At 39.0% G+C, this 18,706-nt stretch overlaps 1 protein-coding gene and 1 pseudogene across 1 annotated transcript; both read left to right on the top strand.

Annotated features, from left to right (window-relative positions):
- Positions 1–482: 482 nt before the first annotated feature.
- LOC134223446 (chromatin-remodeling complex ATPase chain Iswi-like) lies at positions 483–3,128 on the top strand (annotated as a pseudogene).
- A 2,782-nt stretch (positions 3,129–5,910) lies between these two features.
- LOC134223445 (uncharacterized) lies at positions 5,911–7,067 on the top strand. Its single transcript, XM_062702592.1, has 2 exons — positions 5,911–6,207; positions 6,273–7,067. The coding sequence occupies exons 1-2, from the start codon at positions 6,054–6,056 to the stop codon at positions 6,986–6,988; spliced, it is 870 nt and encodes a 289-aa protein (XP_062558576.1). The 5' UTR covers positions 5,911–6,053; the 3' UTR covers positions 6,989–7,067.
- Positions 7,068–18,706: the final 11,639 nt, after the last annotated feature.

Here is an 18,706-nt window from a genome sequence, read left to right as displayed (position 1 = left end):
TAAAATTAAGAAAAAAAAATCATTCGTTTGCAAACGAACAAAATGATTTATCCGATTTTTTACTTTTGAATTTCCATCAACCAAGCCTCCCAAACAGTTGGAATGTTATTTTCAACTAGATATATCTCAGCCGTTTGTGCACCGATTAGAACAATTTTGGGACTCACAAATTTTTCCGCCCTCCAAAATTTGTCTCGGGATCTCGAAACGTCTGAGCAAGTCGTGATTTTCATACAAATTGCATGGCTGGTGCTCACCAGCTCGATGTTCATGCTGATTTGAGATCCGTAAGATTTTGAAAGTTGCCATCTTTTACAAATTTGCTCAAGAGGTCAGATCGAAACTGTCGCAGATAACATTATTCCAGAACTCATCCGCTTGGTGGAGCTAGTGTATATGGGAATACTTGTTGGGTAACGGAATTTCGACTGGATTTTTGTTTCGGATTTCTACGGGAAATTTTTTTTTATTGTCCATACACAGAGCAAAAAAAAGTTGGGATTTCTACATTTTCTACATTTCATTTTAAGAGTATGGCAAATTTGGTATTTTTAAGTGCTATAATATTTGAATTGAATGTAAAATGTTTGACCTGAATGCTTTTATCCCAGTGTAAAATTGTGGTTTTCACAGTGAGAACAATCAAAACAAAATTTGGAAAATAATTAAAGTTACTTCCATGTTTAATCTTTCTGGCAACTATGTCAACAACAAAAAAATTTACTGGCAGCCCTTTGCGATCTGTCAAATTAAAAATTTGGGGAAAACAACACGCGAAATTCAGCCGCTCTTTTGTGCCTCTCACGTATGGATTTGTGTGCAAATTGTGTTTTTTGTGTGAATTTTCAGTGCGATAACAGACGTAAACAACGCTAAATCATGTCCAGGGAAGACGAACCCATTGCAACGGTGGATACGAACGAAAATTCCGTAAGTTTACACCATAAACGACATTGAAATTTCTCGACTCAGAATGGTGACATGATCGTCCGTCCGGCGAAATTCACAACGGTGAACTGACAGCTGACGAAACTTATGTTTGTCTTTTTTAGAATGAGTCCAACTCCGACACTACCTCGTCGCACACGAAAGAACCGGATTATGATGCGCTGGAAACGGGACGCGGCAAGCAATTCGATTTTCTGCTGAAGCAGACGGAGATTTTCACATCATGCTATCGGCCCGGCAAAGGGATCATCGAGCAACCCACCAGCCAAGGCGAAGGGCAAACCGATGAGGAAGAGAAGCAACCCGCCGCGAACACCCATGTCGACCCGGAAGAGTGAGTATAGTTTTGATTTTGATTTTTGTACGCAATGCCAGGGCGTATCCTCCGAAATCCTCGGAGAAAACTTTGTTTTTTTTAATTATCCAACAGTACCTTAGTATATTAAGTTCGGGTGATTAAATTTTTTGCACAGAACGATTTTTTTAATTATCATGCTTACATATTCAATCTTTATCATTTGAATTCAATCGAATAGTCTTTAAAAATTCCTGAAATGTAAGAAAGATAACATTAGAACCTTTTATATTTGTTTTGCAGCCATCGCCATCAAAAGACGGAACAGGAGTACTAAACCAAAAATGGTGTTCCGCTTTGAATCGTCCCGCCGTATTCAAGGCTGGCGAGATGCGAGACTACCAAATAAGAGGTCTGAATAGGATGATAATTATGCTGTACGAATATGGAATCAACGGAATTTTGGCCGATAAGATGGGTCTGGGAAAGACGCTGCAGACAATTTCCCTGATGGTTTATTTGAAGAGCTTGCGAAGCAATCCAGAACTGCACATTATTATCGCGCCCAAATCGACGCTACAGGACTGGGTCAACAAGTTCGGACGGTGGTGTCATTCGTTGCGTGCGGATTGGTTGATTGGAAAGTAGGAAAGTATTCATCAGGGATGTGCTGATGCCTTGGAAAGGCCCATCGTATTAGGAAGGAAAAATCTGTGCTCTCGGAAATTTGGAGGGAGTTTAAGACGGCCAACGGGAACGCCGCTGCAGAATAATTTTCATGAATTGTTTGTGGGCTTTGCTGAATGTCCTGTTGCCGGATATTTTAACAGCGCAGATGTTGGTTCAATGCAAATGAATGCATTGGGGATAATAAACAGATCGAACGTTTGCATGCGGTGTTGGAGCATTTCCTGCTCCGTCCATTGAAATCGAAAGTAGATGAGTGGCTGCTGCCGAAATAGGATGCCAAAATCTTTGTTGGAATGGAGGTGCAACCTTACCTATTTCATGCTGCTGAGCCTGGTCCACCATACACCACCAATTATCATTTATTGAAGAACAGCGGAAAATGATCGTTTTGGATAACTTGGTGATCAAACTTCAGGAGCAGGGATCTCGAAAATTGGCATTATCTACAACTCCGATTGGAACACTCAGATGGATTAACATCAACATCGACCGTATTCTGCAGAAAGGTAAAGAACAAACTGCCAAGCTGGATAAAACGCGAGCGTAAAGCTAACTGTGCAGTTGATGTGTACTTCAAAAAGGCTCCGGGTGGCCGAACCAGTCGTTAAAGACTTCCTGTTTTCGCACCCCAACTGGCCATGGAACTGGGAACTGGGCATGGAAGCAACCAAAGTTCAACGGGAGGAACAGGGTAAAATCGACGTATTGAATCCGCGATTCCAAGGAGCTACTCGAGTCGCTCCTGGCGCAAGGCTTCACCAACTGGAACAAACTAGACTTCAATCAGTTCGGGAAGGTCGGGATGACATTAAAAACATTGCCAAGGAGGTAGCGGGCGAAACACGGTAAGACGTAAGCTCGCAATTTTTATATGTTGTATATAATGATGTGTGATTCGTTTTTTTGTTGTACATAAATATAATATTCCTGAATAAAAATAATAAATAAAATGAACACGGAATATTCAATTTTTAATACGTATGATTGTATTTTGACATACTAGACTCAAATTGAAAGCGCACACTACTTGTTGTTTTGAAAGCTAAACTCTTAAATCGAAAGTAAAATACACATTTAGTTTTGAGAGGAAAATATCATTTTGAAAAGTCAACACCTGTCACAGTTATTACCGAAGTGACATTCTTGCACTTGTGGATTTAACAGTCTTATACTTTCTACTGAAAATCACTAACGAATTTTCTTAAATTTACCAACGTTTTCTCAATTTTACCAACGATTTTTTTTTGTGTGTAAGTCATTCATTGGAAATTCTACGAGAACTTTTAAAAAAGACGAAGTTTGGCCGAAAGTCAGACCGCTATTTGGCCGCAAAAGGCTCGATGCCCACGTAGCATCTTTTCAACATTGCGTGCCCACAGCACGCTAAAATAACGTAGCTGTACATCGGTGCGGTGACGCTGAATTACTGCTTTTTCCCTGCGTCTATTTAACGCTGCATGCCCGTGGGCATCAAACCCAACACACACTACTACATAAATCTGTATTTTTTGAATGAGTGTTTGTGATATTGCCCGGTGTCGAACTAATACAATCACAATTTTCAGAAGGACGGAAAGAGACAGAAGGCGCACCGCTAGTGGTGAATCATTCGGAAAGCTGTTGCTTTGCCCAACTTTCCTTCATCCTAAAGCCGAAAGCAATCTGACCGAACTCCATTTGGCCAAAACGAAAATGGTTTGGCGGTACGACCCAACAGGTAAATTGGCCGAAAATTCGTATGCCCTAACAGGACGTTTCACGTAGTTTGACAGGAAGGGCTATTTGGCTAAAATGTCATTTTTTCCGAACGGATCAAACGACTGAAAATGTCTTTTGCTGAAATATCGACCCGTTTGACCAAATGACCAGTTGCGTTTCAGGTAAATTACATATTCGACCAGGATGGTTTGTGGCCTTTCTCGACGTCCGAAAGCCATTCGGAAGACAGCCTTTTTGCAAATGCGACTTATCCAAATAACATGTTAAGGCAAGACAAAACTCGATTTTCCGGAGGAAAAAGCGCCAGCAAGGAGATCGAGACTGTGAAGAGACGAAGCAATTATACCGCGCTAATAACACACGAAAGTTCTAGGAGAAGTTAAATCGTTCACGTAAGAGCCACGTGCCACATGTACTTCGGCGAAGACGAAATACATGATAGGAAGAGGTTCAAGAGAAGACAATGTGAGCCACCCACCGCGAGTTTGCATCGGTGGTGACGAAATCGAGGTGGTAGAAGAATTTGTGTACTTGGGCTCACTGCCGAAAATGATACCAGCAGAGAAATTCAGAGACGCATAGTGACTGGAAATCGTACGTACTTTGGACTCCGCAAGACGATCGAATAGAGTTCGCCGCCTTACCAAACTGACTATCTACAAAATGCTCATTAGACAAGTAGTCCTCTACGGACACGAGACCTGGACGATGCTCGTGGAGGACCAACGCGCAATTGGAGTTTTCGAAAGAAAAAAGCTGAGTACCATCTATGGTGGGGTGCAGACGGCGGACGGTACGTGGTGGAGGCGAATGAACCACGAGTTGCATGAGCTGCTTGGAGAACCATCCATCGTTCACACCGCGAAAATCAGACGACTGCGGTGGGCCGGGCACGTAGCCAGAATGTCTGACAGTAACCCAGTGAAAATGGTTCTCGACAACGATCCGACGGGAACAAGAAGGCGAGGTGCGCAGCGGGCAAGGTGGATCGATCAGGTGGAAGATGACTTGCGGACCCTCCGTAGACTGCGTGGTTGGCGACGTGTAGCCATGGACCGAGCCGAATGGAGAAGACTCTTATATACCGCGCATGCCACTTCGGCCTTAGTCTAAATAAATAATAATAATGTTATGGCAAGAGTCATCTGGTTGCCTTCCATTTCGGCGAAATTGTTTTAAGATCGAAAACGGTTTGGCCGAAAATGTCATGTGGCTGAAAGCGACGTACGGGCGAAGTGATCATACGATCAAACTGGTAATTTGCTAGGAAAAATCGTTTGCCCAAAAAGATCATTTATCCGAAAATGGTGTTTGGCCGAAATGGTCGTTTGATCGAATATGTCGTTTGGTAGAACAGGTCACACTGCTGAAACTTGCTGAATAGCTAAAATGGCCAAAAATATTACCAAACGAGAATTTTGACCTTGTGGCACACTTTTACTTTTGTTTTTTACTAGATTTTTGCAAAAAGAATCCGTTGGTATAAAAAAACTCAAAATAGATAAAAGTGGTTTATGCACCATTTTTTCTGACAACGGTTTATATAACTCAAAAGATAATCAAGTCCGCCCTGTAGAGTAATTCGCCTAATGATAAGCTAAAATCTTCGTCTATAATTGAAATACATGGTTATTCAATAACACGTTTGAAGCCGTTTTCCACATTTGACACCTTGTCTTGATAGTTGTTTCCTAAAGAAGTGAACATTTTCATGTTGGCGTGTCACCCTAATGAACACGCGTTACGAAAATCGAAAGCTTAGTGAGCTTTTCGTGGTGAATTTGAACTTGCTTTGACGTGCTTTGTAACTGGAACAATGCTTTTGCTTAGAATAATGTGAATAACGAAGGAGTAGTACTAGAATATGTACCACATTTCATGATTCGATTCTATGTAACCTGTTCATTATTTGATTATTTGAATTATTTGAAAAATTTGATAATTTTAAAAATTATTAATTTATTACTGTTTATATACATTCAAATAATTATAATGTATGTTCAATGCGAGTTAAAGGAACATTACTAACATTACAACAGCATATTGACATGCATTGGTTGGTATGAACCAAATTACGACGAAGGCACGCACCGTATTAAACATGTACCAAACCACGCTTGCTTCTGGCGTTTTTCATGGTGGGAGTCGAAGTCATCCGTAGGTAGCGATACACACACGTGAGCTCACGTCTAGATGTATTGGTACTATCATCTCTTTCGTCATGTGCATTCATACATCTACTATTTCAGTGTGACAACGACGATTGAGTTACGTGACCGAGTCGACAGCCGTCTCGCCATCAGTACTGTACGTGACACCGACAATTATCAGTCTATCGGCTGAGGTGGAGTGATTTGTTATGGTTGCATTCGATGTGAGATGCTAAAATACTGCATTTAAAATGGAACAGCCAGATCATATATTCAACGAGGAGAATGTTATCGAACAAGTGTTTCTGCGTCGCTGCCTTTACGATGCTAATACAGAAGGATACAAGGATCAGCCCACACGTACCAAGGCGTGGGAAGAAGTTGGAAAACACATGAACGTGAAAGGTAAGAGCTCATGTTGAATTATAAGTCGTGCTCGCTAATCGCTTTGTTTGGTACTTGCTTTATAGGAGAACAAGCCAAAGAGGTATGGGAAAAACTGCGTCGATGCTTTATGAATGCCATCAAGCGCAGAAAAAGTAAAGCGATGCCTCCATGGCGTTACGAACAGCGGATGTCCTTTCTGTATGATCATATTGACCCATCGAAAATACATGGAAAGTATGGTTCAGAAGATCTGTCGTACTACTCAGAAGCGGATGATATCCGATTGGCTGATGCAAGTGGCAACAATAATTCGAAAGTATGTGACGAGATAGACATTCAAGCAATCATTAAACCGGAGCCAGATAAAACGCGTTCCTTGATGGAATTTATCCAACCGCCGTCGGTATCCAATTGCTCTATGAGTGATAATGATATGAATAACGACACGATACCCGGATCCCGCTTCGAGCACGTTCCAGGTCCATCGGAGTACGATGAAGACGATATGGTTTCCCAGTGCAGTCATCGAACGAAGAAACGACACTTACCTGATGAACCAGGCAGTCATGGCCTTGGAGTAAAGCGACAGAGAGCCAACAGCCCCCAGGTATCCATTCCAAACGAGCAAATTTTAACCTGTGTCAACGACAACGATGATGTTGACCTGTTCTTTTTAAGTATGGCGAAAACGGTCAAAACGTTGGACCCGCTCGAACAGGCCAAAGCAAAACTACAAATCAGTCAGATAGTGTTGGGGGCACAAATTGCTTCATTGAAACGATATACGAAACAAAAATAAATATTTTATTTTGAATTTAGTGTTTTGTAAATATAGTTCAAGTTGATATATTTTTCTCAAAATAAACGATCTCAAAGAATAAAAATTAGCTTTTTGATTTTCAAATATGAGAACACTAGTTGTAACCAGGCATTGCAATATCATCTGAGCACAGGATATTATCTTTGCTTATGCAAAGATATTATCCCTAATCAAAGAGCACTCTGGAAAGATATTATCATTTGAGCATTCAATGATGATCCAGATAGCCAGCGTGTTTCGGGGTTTGTTCACGTTGCGAGGGCGTTGCTACAACAAAAACAGTGAAAAAATGTTTCTCCATGGCGAACATTGCACTTTGTTTACTGAGCAGATAGATAACTAAGATCGATATCCCTGGATATCATCAGTATCTTTGCTCAGAAGATCGAATGATAGGATAAAATGCAATGCCTGGTTGTAACTAGACCTGTGCGCCGGTCATATAATCGGCGGCGGCGGCGTAGTGGTCACTTTTGCCCCGGCGGCGGCGGCGTCACGGCGGCGCGCCGTTGGCTTTTATCGGCGGCGGCGGCGGCGGCGTGAACCGGCGTGGATGAAAAAATCAATTTAAACGCGGATTTTTTAATTCACGCGGTTTTGATTCACACCGTACGAATCGCCCGTATAAAAATCGACTTCAGTGGAATAAAATTGTAATATTCTGTGTTTGTCGATCATCAAACACCACATTCCATACTTAGTAAATTACCAGCGACACTAATAAGTACCTGATCTCAAAATGCTATTTAAATTAAAACTATTTTATTATTCTCTGATTTTGAAGAATCAAAATTTAACAACGAATCCCTCTTCACTTTTCGTAACCCTTGAGCAGTATTGAGAATTAGACTTCGGTGTCATAGGACTAATTTGTTAATTTTTTTTCCAAAAATTAATTTTTTTTCCAAAAATTCAGGATTTTGATAAACTCCAGTCGATTTACTTCTCAATATATCTAAAAATCTTGTATGCACAAATCACAATAGATGATCAACATAACTAAAATGAGCTGTGGCTGTAGACTGGGACATGATGACCAACCAAATTGAATATTTTCTTCAAAAGTTGGTAAAATATGCCAAAAAAAATTATTGGTGGAGTTCTTAAAGGGATTTTTGGAAGAAACCACGATTTTTTTTCTAAGTTTCATAAGCAATTCCTTTGTAAAACCCTATAAAAAAATCTGCGAAAACTCATACAGGCATTTTTTCAAAAACCAATAAGGTTCTCGTTGGGAAATTCCTTTAGTAAATCCACAGGTAACACCATAGACTATTCTTTCAGGATTTCATTCGTAAATTCATAAAGGAAAGAAATAGCTGCGAGAGAATTCCTTAAACAATTTCCGAAGAAATTGCGAAAAAAATCTTCGAAGGGGTTCAGAAAGGACTTTCCGAGGGAATAGCGAAAAGAGTTTATAAAGACATTTCTGGCAAAATTTTTGAAATAATTTTCGAAAGAACTAAAAATACTTCGTCCGAACTTGGCCAACTTCACTATTGATCTCACGACTGACTTTCCACAAGTCACACTAAGAAAATACTAAACCGAACTAGCATGTTTGCTTGCTAAATGTAGACTCGTTTATTCGTCATAACAAAGGTTTGGGCACGCAGGTCTTGCTTATTATATGTATAGGTATTTTATAATTTTGCCCGGTAGCACCGATTTCAAAAACAGTTTACATTGAGGAACCGAAGGAATTCCCACAGAAAAATCTGAAAGAATCTTTTCAGAAAATTTTGAAAAACTGTTCTAGGGAATTCCTAGAAGAATTTCGGAATGGTTCCCAAGGCAAATTTCCGAAGAAATTTCTTTGAATTAATTTCTGAAGAGATTCCCGACAAAAAATCATAAGAAATGGAGAATGTTGTGACGTAATTATTGAGGGAAATGTCCAAGAACTTCTTCCTAAAGTTACCAAAGAATTTTCAAAGGATTTGCTGTAGAAATTCTTAAGAAATTGTTTAAGGCAGTTCTGAAAGAATTTCTATGGGAACTTCAGGAAAACTTGTCAAAGAACTCGTTAGGAAACCCCTAGAGGAATTTATGTAAAATTTCCAACGTTTTTTTTTCTAAAAAATCCGAAAGAATTCCTAAAATAATCCTCCGTATTAATTTCCGAAGAAATTTCTAAGCAAACTTTCAAAGACTAAACATATTTCCGAAGCAATCTGTAAATGAATTTCTGAAGGAATTTTTAGAGGAATTCTAAAATATTTTCCGTCGATATTTCAAAAGGAATATCCGAAATATCCGAAAGAATTTCTAAGGGAATTACGAAACAATTCCTAAAGGATTTTATGAAGCAATTTCCTTTGAAATTTTCAAAGGCATTTCCAAAAGAACGAACCTTAACTAATTTCCTAAGGTTTTCTTAAACAAAGGTTTACGTGAAGGAAATTCTGACGTTGTTCCTGAGGTGAATTTTAAGGAATATCCGAAGAACTTTCTGGAATTCGTTTAGTGAGGAGGTTTAGTAGAACTTTTTGAGGCAATTTCCTAGGAAATTCCTGGGCGAATATTCAAAGGAATCTCTGGAGGAAATTGCGAATAAATTACTGGAAAAAAAATTCAAAGGTATTCTTGAAGAAACCTAGGAATTACATTAGAAAAACCAGTAGGCATTTTCTCTGAAATTCTATTAGGAATTTCTTCGTAATTTCCTTTGAGAATTCCTTCGGAAATTGCATCATAAAATGCTCCAAAAATACCTTTATCGATTCCTCTGGAAATTTCTTTAGGAATTCTTTGGGGAAGTATTTTACCTTCAAAAACTCTTTTAGAAGTTCCTTTAGGAATTATTTTCGAACATTCATTCAGGTTCTCTTTTGGAAATGCTTTCAAAAGTTTATTTAAAAATTCCTGCACTAAACCCAACACAAATTTCTTAAATAACGCCTTCAATAATTTATTTGGGAAATCCTCCAGAATTTTATTTCTTTAATAATAAAAAAATACCGCCCGGAATTCCTTCGGATATTCCTCCAGGGACTTCTTTAAAAGATTATTCGAAAAACCTCCGAGATTTCCTTCGGAGATTTCTCCAGATTTTTTTTTCGAAAGATCTTCCAGGAAATCCTTTGAAATTTATTGAAAATGAAGTTGTTTGCGATGTAGTTACTTATTGAATTTTCTAAAAAAAATACAAAAATAAACAGCAAACAAACAAAGACTTTCGGAAAGATGAAGCCATTTTCGAAGAAATTCCTGCAGGAAGTTCCGGAAAAATTCCCGGAGAATGTTTAAAAGGAATTGCTGGAAGAAGTTCTGAAGAAATTCCATATGAAAATTTTGAATGAATTTCTTATGGATATCTAGAAGATTTTTTTTTCCAGCGATTCATGAAATAAACGCCCAAACAATTTCAAAAGGGAAAATTTCCGAAGAAATTCTTAAAAAAAAAATCCGAAAAAATTCTCAAAAGAACGAATGGATTTTTTTAAGGAAATCCTTAAGAACTTTTCGCAGGAATTGCTAAGCCAATTGCTAATTCCAAAGGAATTCCTCAAAGAGTCTCAGAAGGAGATTGTAGGAATTCGTGGAACAAAATCCGAAAGCATTCCTTAAGCAATTTCCTAAAGAAATTCGTATTGAAAATTCTTAAGAAATTTTCGGAGAAATTTTGTAAGGAATCTCCGAAGGAATACCCAAAAAAATTAGGAAGAATTCCTAAAATAATCTTCTAAGGTTTTTTAAAATAAACTTTTCGGAGGATATCTGGAAGAATTATCAAATAAATTTCTTGATTTATTTCCAAACTAATTTCTGGAGTAGTTTCGAAGGAATTCATAAATGAATGTTTAAACGATACTTCTCCGAATATTCGCAGAAATACCAGGAATTTCACAATAAGGCTTCTCAAGACAATAAAATAAAATAAAAAAATTTTTAAAATAGAAAAAAATAACCAAGACAATGTATGTCACTACACCGACTTAGAGACACCATCGCTTGAGGTAGATTTGAAATAGAATTTTGACGAGATCCACCTTAACATTTATGAACTGTCATAAAACTAGTTTAGCACTATTCCAATTAACTCTTATACGCTGTATTTCTTCACAGATACGTATTTCGACCTCAATTATTAAACCGTAAACAGTATCTTGGCTTGGCTTGACTGGACTTAAGTTAATTGATTTTTTTATTGCGATTAGTTACCGGCGTGGCAAAATTATGATCGGCGGCGCACCGACCCGAAATCGTCGGCGGCGGCGGCGCGATTAAAACCACCGGCGGCGGTGGCGTGGCGCGGCGGCGCACAGGTCTAGTTGTAACATGATTTTATGTGTGCGTATTATCAGTCTATGCCCAGCAGTGTGTTAATGAAATGAATTGGTTACTTAAATTTTTTAAATATATTTCTTAACCATTGTTGGCGAACTGATCCTTTTCCAACGTTCGACAGACATATGTTTTTCACCTTCTCCGGGCACATTCAGCAGGACAATCCAGGACTATTTTTTCCTTTTTCCATTAAAACACTACTCAAGCTATAAGACTAGGACATTTGTTACCGCATTTCTAACATTTAAGCATTTATATTACACACAGTTCTACATTTTTTCATCAATTTAGACCTTAGACTAACTTTTTCTTCTTCTTTTTCTTCTTACCCGCATTGCCTCCCCCACTGAGACATAGTGTTCATCCAGCACTTCCACAGTTATTAACTGCGATGTTTCTAAGCCAATGACCATTTCTTCATTCGTATATGGCTAACACGGTGATACTTTTATGCCCAGGGAAATCGAGATAATTTCCAACCCGAAAATTGCCTAGACCGACCCGGGAATCGAACCCAACCACCATCAGTATGGTCTTGCTTTGTAGCCGCGCGTCTTATTGCCAAGCTAAGGAGGTCTTCCATGTTCTACCAGTCACTTTGTTTGGAGCTCAGTTCAACACTTATGCGTTTCTCGTCGATGGATCTTCAGTTACGCTCGTAGCGGTCGATTGCAAAGGCTGTTGAGGCCAATGGCAATGGAGAATTAGGGACGCTGCACATCGAATGGACTGGATGAATCAACAAGACGATTTATGTAATACATAGAAGTGTATATTTGTGAGGCTGGTGGCAACAAGGGAGTTTTAAGTTTTAAGTCCACAGTAACAGGAATTCTGATTGGATTGAGCAATTCTCATTTACTCGCATCGCCAAAGCTACGGGAAGGTAAATTGAACGAGTCAATAGCAACAAAGACCAGTATCGGATGGGTAGTGTGCGGCAGCCTGTGTAAACCACGAGTCAACACGATAGAAAGGCAACTCTACACGGAAGAAAAAAAAGTACCCAACGTTGAGTTTATTTTAACTTACTTTTGAGTTATTTTTATCAGTGATATCAAGTTTCCAAAAGGTGCGGCGACACACAGTGGGACGGATTGAAAAAAAGACGGTCAAAAGTACAAATATGGCTTAAAATGAGAACAAATGGGTTTATTATACTTACTGTGATGAAATTTTATCATTTTCAACTACATTCATAACGAGTGTTGTGATTGTAGCATTCAGTACATATACATACATTTTCATGTATTTTACGTCATTTTCAAATGCCTCGGAAAAAACCTGCGGGCCCTGGCGGGCCCTAAATTTCGTTTAGTTTGAAAATATATAATGTAAAGTAGTAGCCATGCGATTTCCAGCGCTGGGTAATGATGGGTAAATTGTTTTCTGACCACATGAAAACACCACGAAATGAGTAAATTTCGAAATAAGCCCAAATTCAACTCCATAAGCCAAGGGTTAATATTTCATGAATTTGTGATACAATGTATGCAATTGATAGTTGATTATGTTATCTTTGAAGATGTATTGAGTTTGAAATGATTGAATAACAAATTTGAAAAATATTGCAAAGATATCATACTTCATATTTATATATTATCAATGGTGTTAAAAATAGTTTTCATGCCAACTTCAAAGGTACCCCAATGGGCACAATATCGTCAAATTGACTCAACCAAAGTTTTTTACAATGTTTTATAAACTGTATAATGCGAGAAAAATATTTAAAAAATAGAATACATCATTTTGGAAAATGACCCTTTGACCCTCTTTCTAAGGATTCGTCCCTCTGTGCGACAGAGAGTAAAAAACACTATGTGGACGATTATGTGAATAATCATGATATTCAGAACACGGTGTCTTTTTTCGAAGAGGCTAATTTTTAAAAAAAATCAGTATCTCTAAAACACCCACTACGCAAAAGTTTAGGTTTCCCTCTTCCACGTTGGTGTATTTTTTAAATGTTCTATCGGGGGTCATTTTCCATACATTTTTGGGGGGATTAAATCGGCTATCATTTGAGATTTCTATGGAGCTAAAAATAGTGAAAAAAATAAAAATTGTTTAAGATCCCCCTGCCCACGATATGAAAGAGGAGATCATACACTGAAAATAATCTACACGCTCGTTAAACGTGCTTTTCCACGTGAATCTAACGTGTTTTATGACATATTTTTTTCACTAGTATTCCACGTTAAATTCAATGTTCCTTTTCACATGCATCTATCGCGTTTTATTATTTTTCATTTTCACTTACGATTCACATTAAACTCATCAGAAACAAAATTGAATCGACACCACTTGCCAATTCTGTTGAATGTAACGTGTTTTGAGCATTGTTTTTATAGTTAAAATTTTGGTATGCTGTCATTAAGCTGATGAGAAAACGTTCAACTCATTTCAAGAGAAAAGGAAGTTCTCTTGCGCTAAACGTGTTTCCTATTAATGTAAGTCTATTATCTAGTGTGAAAAATTCAGTGAAAAGTAAATAATTTTTAAGCTTGATTTACAGGTAGATGAGTGACCAGCTGTTCAGTGCCGCTTCCCGGGTCCAGCATATGGCAAATAAGTTCATTTAAACAGCACAATATGGCTCGTTTTTCACCATCCAAAATATTTGCTTTCAATAATATCCTCTCAAAACAATCTAAAAATAAATGTCGTGACTATTTTAATGAAATATTTCTCAAAAGTGTTTTATTTATTGTTTGAAGATTAATAACATTTCAAAATTGGTAAAATACCCAAAGTGCCCATTCTGAAGTTTCCCACAAAAACAATTCATACGGATTTAACGTGTTTTCCATTTTTATTCTCCATGTACTTCAAATGTATCGAACGTTTTGATTTCTGACATTAGGGCAGTGATCCCCAAAGTGCGGCCCGCGGGCCGCATGCGGCCCTCCAAGCCTTTTCCTGCGGCCCGCGAAGGTTTTCTGAGAATACACTACATGTGGCCCATTCATAAGCATTATATGACAGGAAAAGCTTTTTCCAATATCTCTCGGGAACCTGTCAAGTTTACATCACTATGATGTTGAAGCACGATTTATATATCGTGAATAGTTTTATCATTATAGTTCATGAAATTCATAAGTTCATACATAGATGATATGTAGGCCGACAGCAAATATACTTCGATGTTATCGCCCCTGGTTATAAAAATAGCAAATTTGTATTTATTCGCAGATTTAAAAGAACTCAACAGGTAAAAATAATGTTCACATATACTGATCCGTAATAAAAATGTTTTTATTTCTCAAAATAAGCTAGATTTTGGAGAAATTAAACTGAATTTTGTGGATTATTACCTCCAGAAACTACGTTGACTATCAACAATGGATTCTGTTCAGAATACTATTCGAATTCTTTTCAGAATCGCAAACAGATTCTGTTCAGAACCTTCAATCGGATTCTTTTCAGAATCTCAAACAGAATTCTAAACGAACTCTAATACGAATTCCGAAAAGATTCTGCCCCGAATCACTACCGGAATTCTGTTCAGCATCGCGAATGGATTCTCTCTAGAATTCCAAACGAATTCTGTTTAAAATTCTGATCGGATTCTGTTCATATTCCCGAACGAATTCTTTTCAGAATCTTAAATGGATTCTTTATGTAAAAAAGATTCAAAGGAATAGAATATATTGTTAAAATATTTGATATTCTATAATATGCAATATAAACATAAAAACAAATCTTGCAAATATACTGCGGCCCGCTTCAACAACTCAAAACGTCTGTGCGGCCCTTGATAGTAAGCATGCTGGAGATCACTGCATTAGGGACTGGAAATACACGTTATTTTCCCATGTTATACAACTAGTGAAAATTCATGTGTGAAACCAGTCGCATAGGCGTGTGTAATGTTTTCAGTGTATTTGGGCCCGGCACTACTGCAGCCAGCGCGAAAAGGCGATTGCCAGCCGCATCGGAAACAGCAAGCGATACGCGAGACCAAGGACGGAAATCTTCGTTTTACTATCAGTTGCATCGATGCTCAGTAGGCAGCTTCGTCATTGGTTCGTGTTTGTTTTGATCAGACGCTCGGCAATGCAGGCACGAACATCTCGCAGCATGCTGTCAAACTTCCATACCAAATTTACCGCCCGATCCTCAATAGCCGATTGATAATCGAGCGTAAAAAATGAATATCTACCGGGGCTGTAATGAATATTTTGAATTGCGCTTGATTTGCACCGATAAATGATGATTATTTTACTTTATATACTAAACAGATGCATATATTTTAGGAATCTGACTTCAAAATGTTGAATCCATGCACCGCAGTATGAAATGATATTCATATTTTGAGATTTCAAACTGAATATCAATGTGCCAAGCTGAAGATTCATTTTGACACCGCACAATACAACGCTGACACCGAGAGTCGTCGCTTGCTGCTGTTCGTGCACAGGCCGTCCTATTCATTCGCACATTCAAATTCGGGAAGGACTAGCAACTTGATTGTGTGTTGGATGTCAGCTATTTGAGTGTAGTTGAAATGACTTTTTCTGTCCCTGCGCGAGACGATAATATCCCTAAGAGATCGTGTGGGGATGACGTGTACGATACGAGCAATAGCAGAGAGCAGAATGAATCGGACTGGAAAACGTACAACACCAGATCGAGAAAAAAATAATGCATTAAATTGAATTTGAATTATATATTGTAAATGTGAAAATTTCATCCTTGGCATGAATTCACTTTACAGTGTAGCTCGGAGACGAGCCAGCCTAGGGCTGAAAGTCTCCTTAATAAAGAAAAAAAAAAAAAAAAAAAAAAAAAATCTCGAATTTGATAGCGTGATGCAGGAAGAAGGTGTGTTTGCATTTACGCTACAGTTTGGTGAGAAGATGAGCGGTTTTCTAAATATTGCCACGACTCCCACGAAGAGGGAAATACTTCGACTGGTTATGAGCATCTATGACCCTCTAGGGTTGGTGGCGTCATTTGTTGTCCATGGTAAAATACTTATTCAAGAAGTGTGGAGGACTAATGGATGGGGCAACAGCATTCCTGGAAAGATCGCTACACATTGGAAGGATTGGATAGCGGTGTTTAGGAAAATAGACAAATTGCGTATACCTCGATGTTATTACTAGAAAATTTAAAAAACTTCCTGAGAGCTCTTTATCCTTTTTGGTTAATTTATTTAACAAAAGTTTTCAATTGGCATACTTCCCAGGTAAATGGAAAAACGCCAAAGTTGTTCCAATTTTAAAGCCGGACAAAAATCCAGTTGAGGCTTCTAGTTATCGCCCAATCAGTTTGCTTTCTTCAATAAGCAAACTGTTTGAAAAGATTATTTTAAATAGAATGATGGTTCATATAATTGACAATTCTATTGTTGCTGATGAGCAATTTGGTTTTCGCCATTCAACCATTTTGGGCATTCAACCACTCATCAGTTATTAAGAGTTATGAACTTAATTCGGCTCAACAAATCTGAAGGATATTCGACTGGAGTTGCTCTTCTTGATATAGAGAAAGCATTTGACAGTGTTTGGCATGAAGGTTTGATTGTAAAATTGATGAATTTTAATTTTCAACATACTGGGGCCCATATTGTATAACAATTTTACTTCTGACTTACCTGATTTACCACCAGGGTGTCAAAAATCTTTGTTTGCAGATAACACAGGTCTCTCAGCCAAAGGGTGAAGCCTTCGTGTCATTTGTAGTAGATCGCAAAAAAGTTTGGATATTTTCTCCACTTACTTGCAAAAATGGAAAATTTCCCCGAATGCTTCCAAAACTCAGCTTATAATTTTCCCACATAAGCCGAGAGCTTCTTATTTGAAACCTTCTAGCAGACATATTGTCACTATGAATGGGGTTCCAATTAATTGGTCTAGCGAAGCTAAATATTTAGGACTTCTGCAAGATCAAAAAATAACTTTCAAAAATCACCCTGAAGGCATTCAAGCCAATTTTAACAAATATATTAAGTGTCTATATCCACTTATAAACAGAAAATCAAAACTTTGTCTTTAGAACAAACTTTTGATTTACAAACAAATTTTTAGATCTGCCATGTTGTATGCTGTGCCAATATGGACCAGTTGCTGCAATACCAGAAAGAAGGAACTCCAGAGGATTCAAAAAAAAAAAATTGAAAATGATTCTGAAGTTGCCTCCGTGGTATAGTACCAATGAACTTCATAGAATTTCCAATATTGAGACATTGCAACAAATGTCCAACAAAATAATTTCCAATTTTAGACAAAAATCGTTCAGTACATTCAAAGTTAATTGCCTATATGCCGGGTATTAAGCCACCCGGAGTGGAAATTAATTACTATGTCTGAAACTTGATTATGCATATGTACAACATGTGATAGATTTAGTTCGGAAAAGGTATTGGAGGGTAACCGCCCCTTCGGTGGGGTTTGATCCCACGACCCCAGAAATCGAAATTGGTTGAGGATAAGTACCTGAAAAATGAGTGTCATTTTTTTGGGCGGGTGCGCACAGACACACACACATACACAGGGGCAGCAGGGACTTTGTCCAAGGGCTTGACGACCCCTCCCCATGGCCACTGCGAGTTAGACCGGGACCATCGTCCCTAACCCCTAATCCCAAGGCGTCAAGCGACCCGTGCCGAGGGGATGCATGGCCAGGGGGGTGAAATAATAAGCTAGGCCTTTAACGGAACCAGTGGGGTACCTGGGCACCCTCCACAGTAATTGTCCCTTACCGCGTCATGCTGGGCTCTGGCGTGGTGGACCTCTTTTCCCGAGCAACTCGTGGGACCAAAATGGAAAACCAAGTCAATTCTTCAATTAGTGGTAGTAGTGTAGGCGACAACCCCTTCGCAAGAGGTGGGTTGTTCAGGTCTCCGCCTAGGAGACCTGGGCTCAGTGCGCAGCGCCAACGTGGGTCACTTAAACTTCCTCTCGGCTAAAAAAACGCCGGTAGAGGTTATTGACGGCCCATGGCCTATGGTCGGGGGTGACTGCTCCAACGGAGCAGACACAAAAACGGGGGAGACAGTCTCCAGGGGGCCGAAGCCCCCCGGCCAGGTACCTCCAAAACCAGGGGAGAAAGGACCTGGAAAGGTCCGTCCACCCAGGAAAGACGGTGGTAAGGGGTTACGGCAGGCTGAAAGTTCTCAACCGCACCAGACCAGGGAAATAGAGGGGAATGACGCCTCCTGGACCCTGGTCAAGAACAAGAGGAAACCGAAGACGTCAAGGGCCGAAAAGAAGGCCCAGGCGAATGAGAGTAGCAAGAAGTCTAGGGTAGGCGCCAATCGCTCCAGGGACGATGCCCTAGTCATCACGGCGGACGAGGCTAAGTACTCGGACGTCTTGAAGGCGATGAGGAGTGACGTCAAGCTCGGTGAACTCGGCGCCAACGTAAGTCGAATAAGACGTACCCGGATGGGCGAGATGATCC

Source organism: Armigeres subalbatus, chromosome 3, assembly GCF_024139115.2.
Source record: "Armigeres subalbatus isolate Guangzhou_Male chromosome 3, GZ_Asu_2, whole genome shotgun sequence".
NCBI classification, from domain to species: Eukaryota; Metazoa; Arthropoda; class Insecta; order Diptera; family Culicidae; genus Armigeres; species Armigeres subalbatus.
Note: the sequence above shows the minus strand (reverse complement) of the source record. Positions and strands in the feature narration are given on the sequence as shown.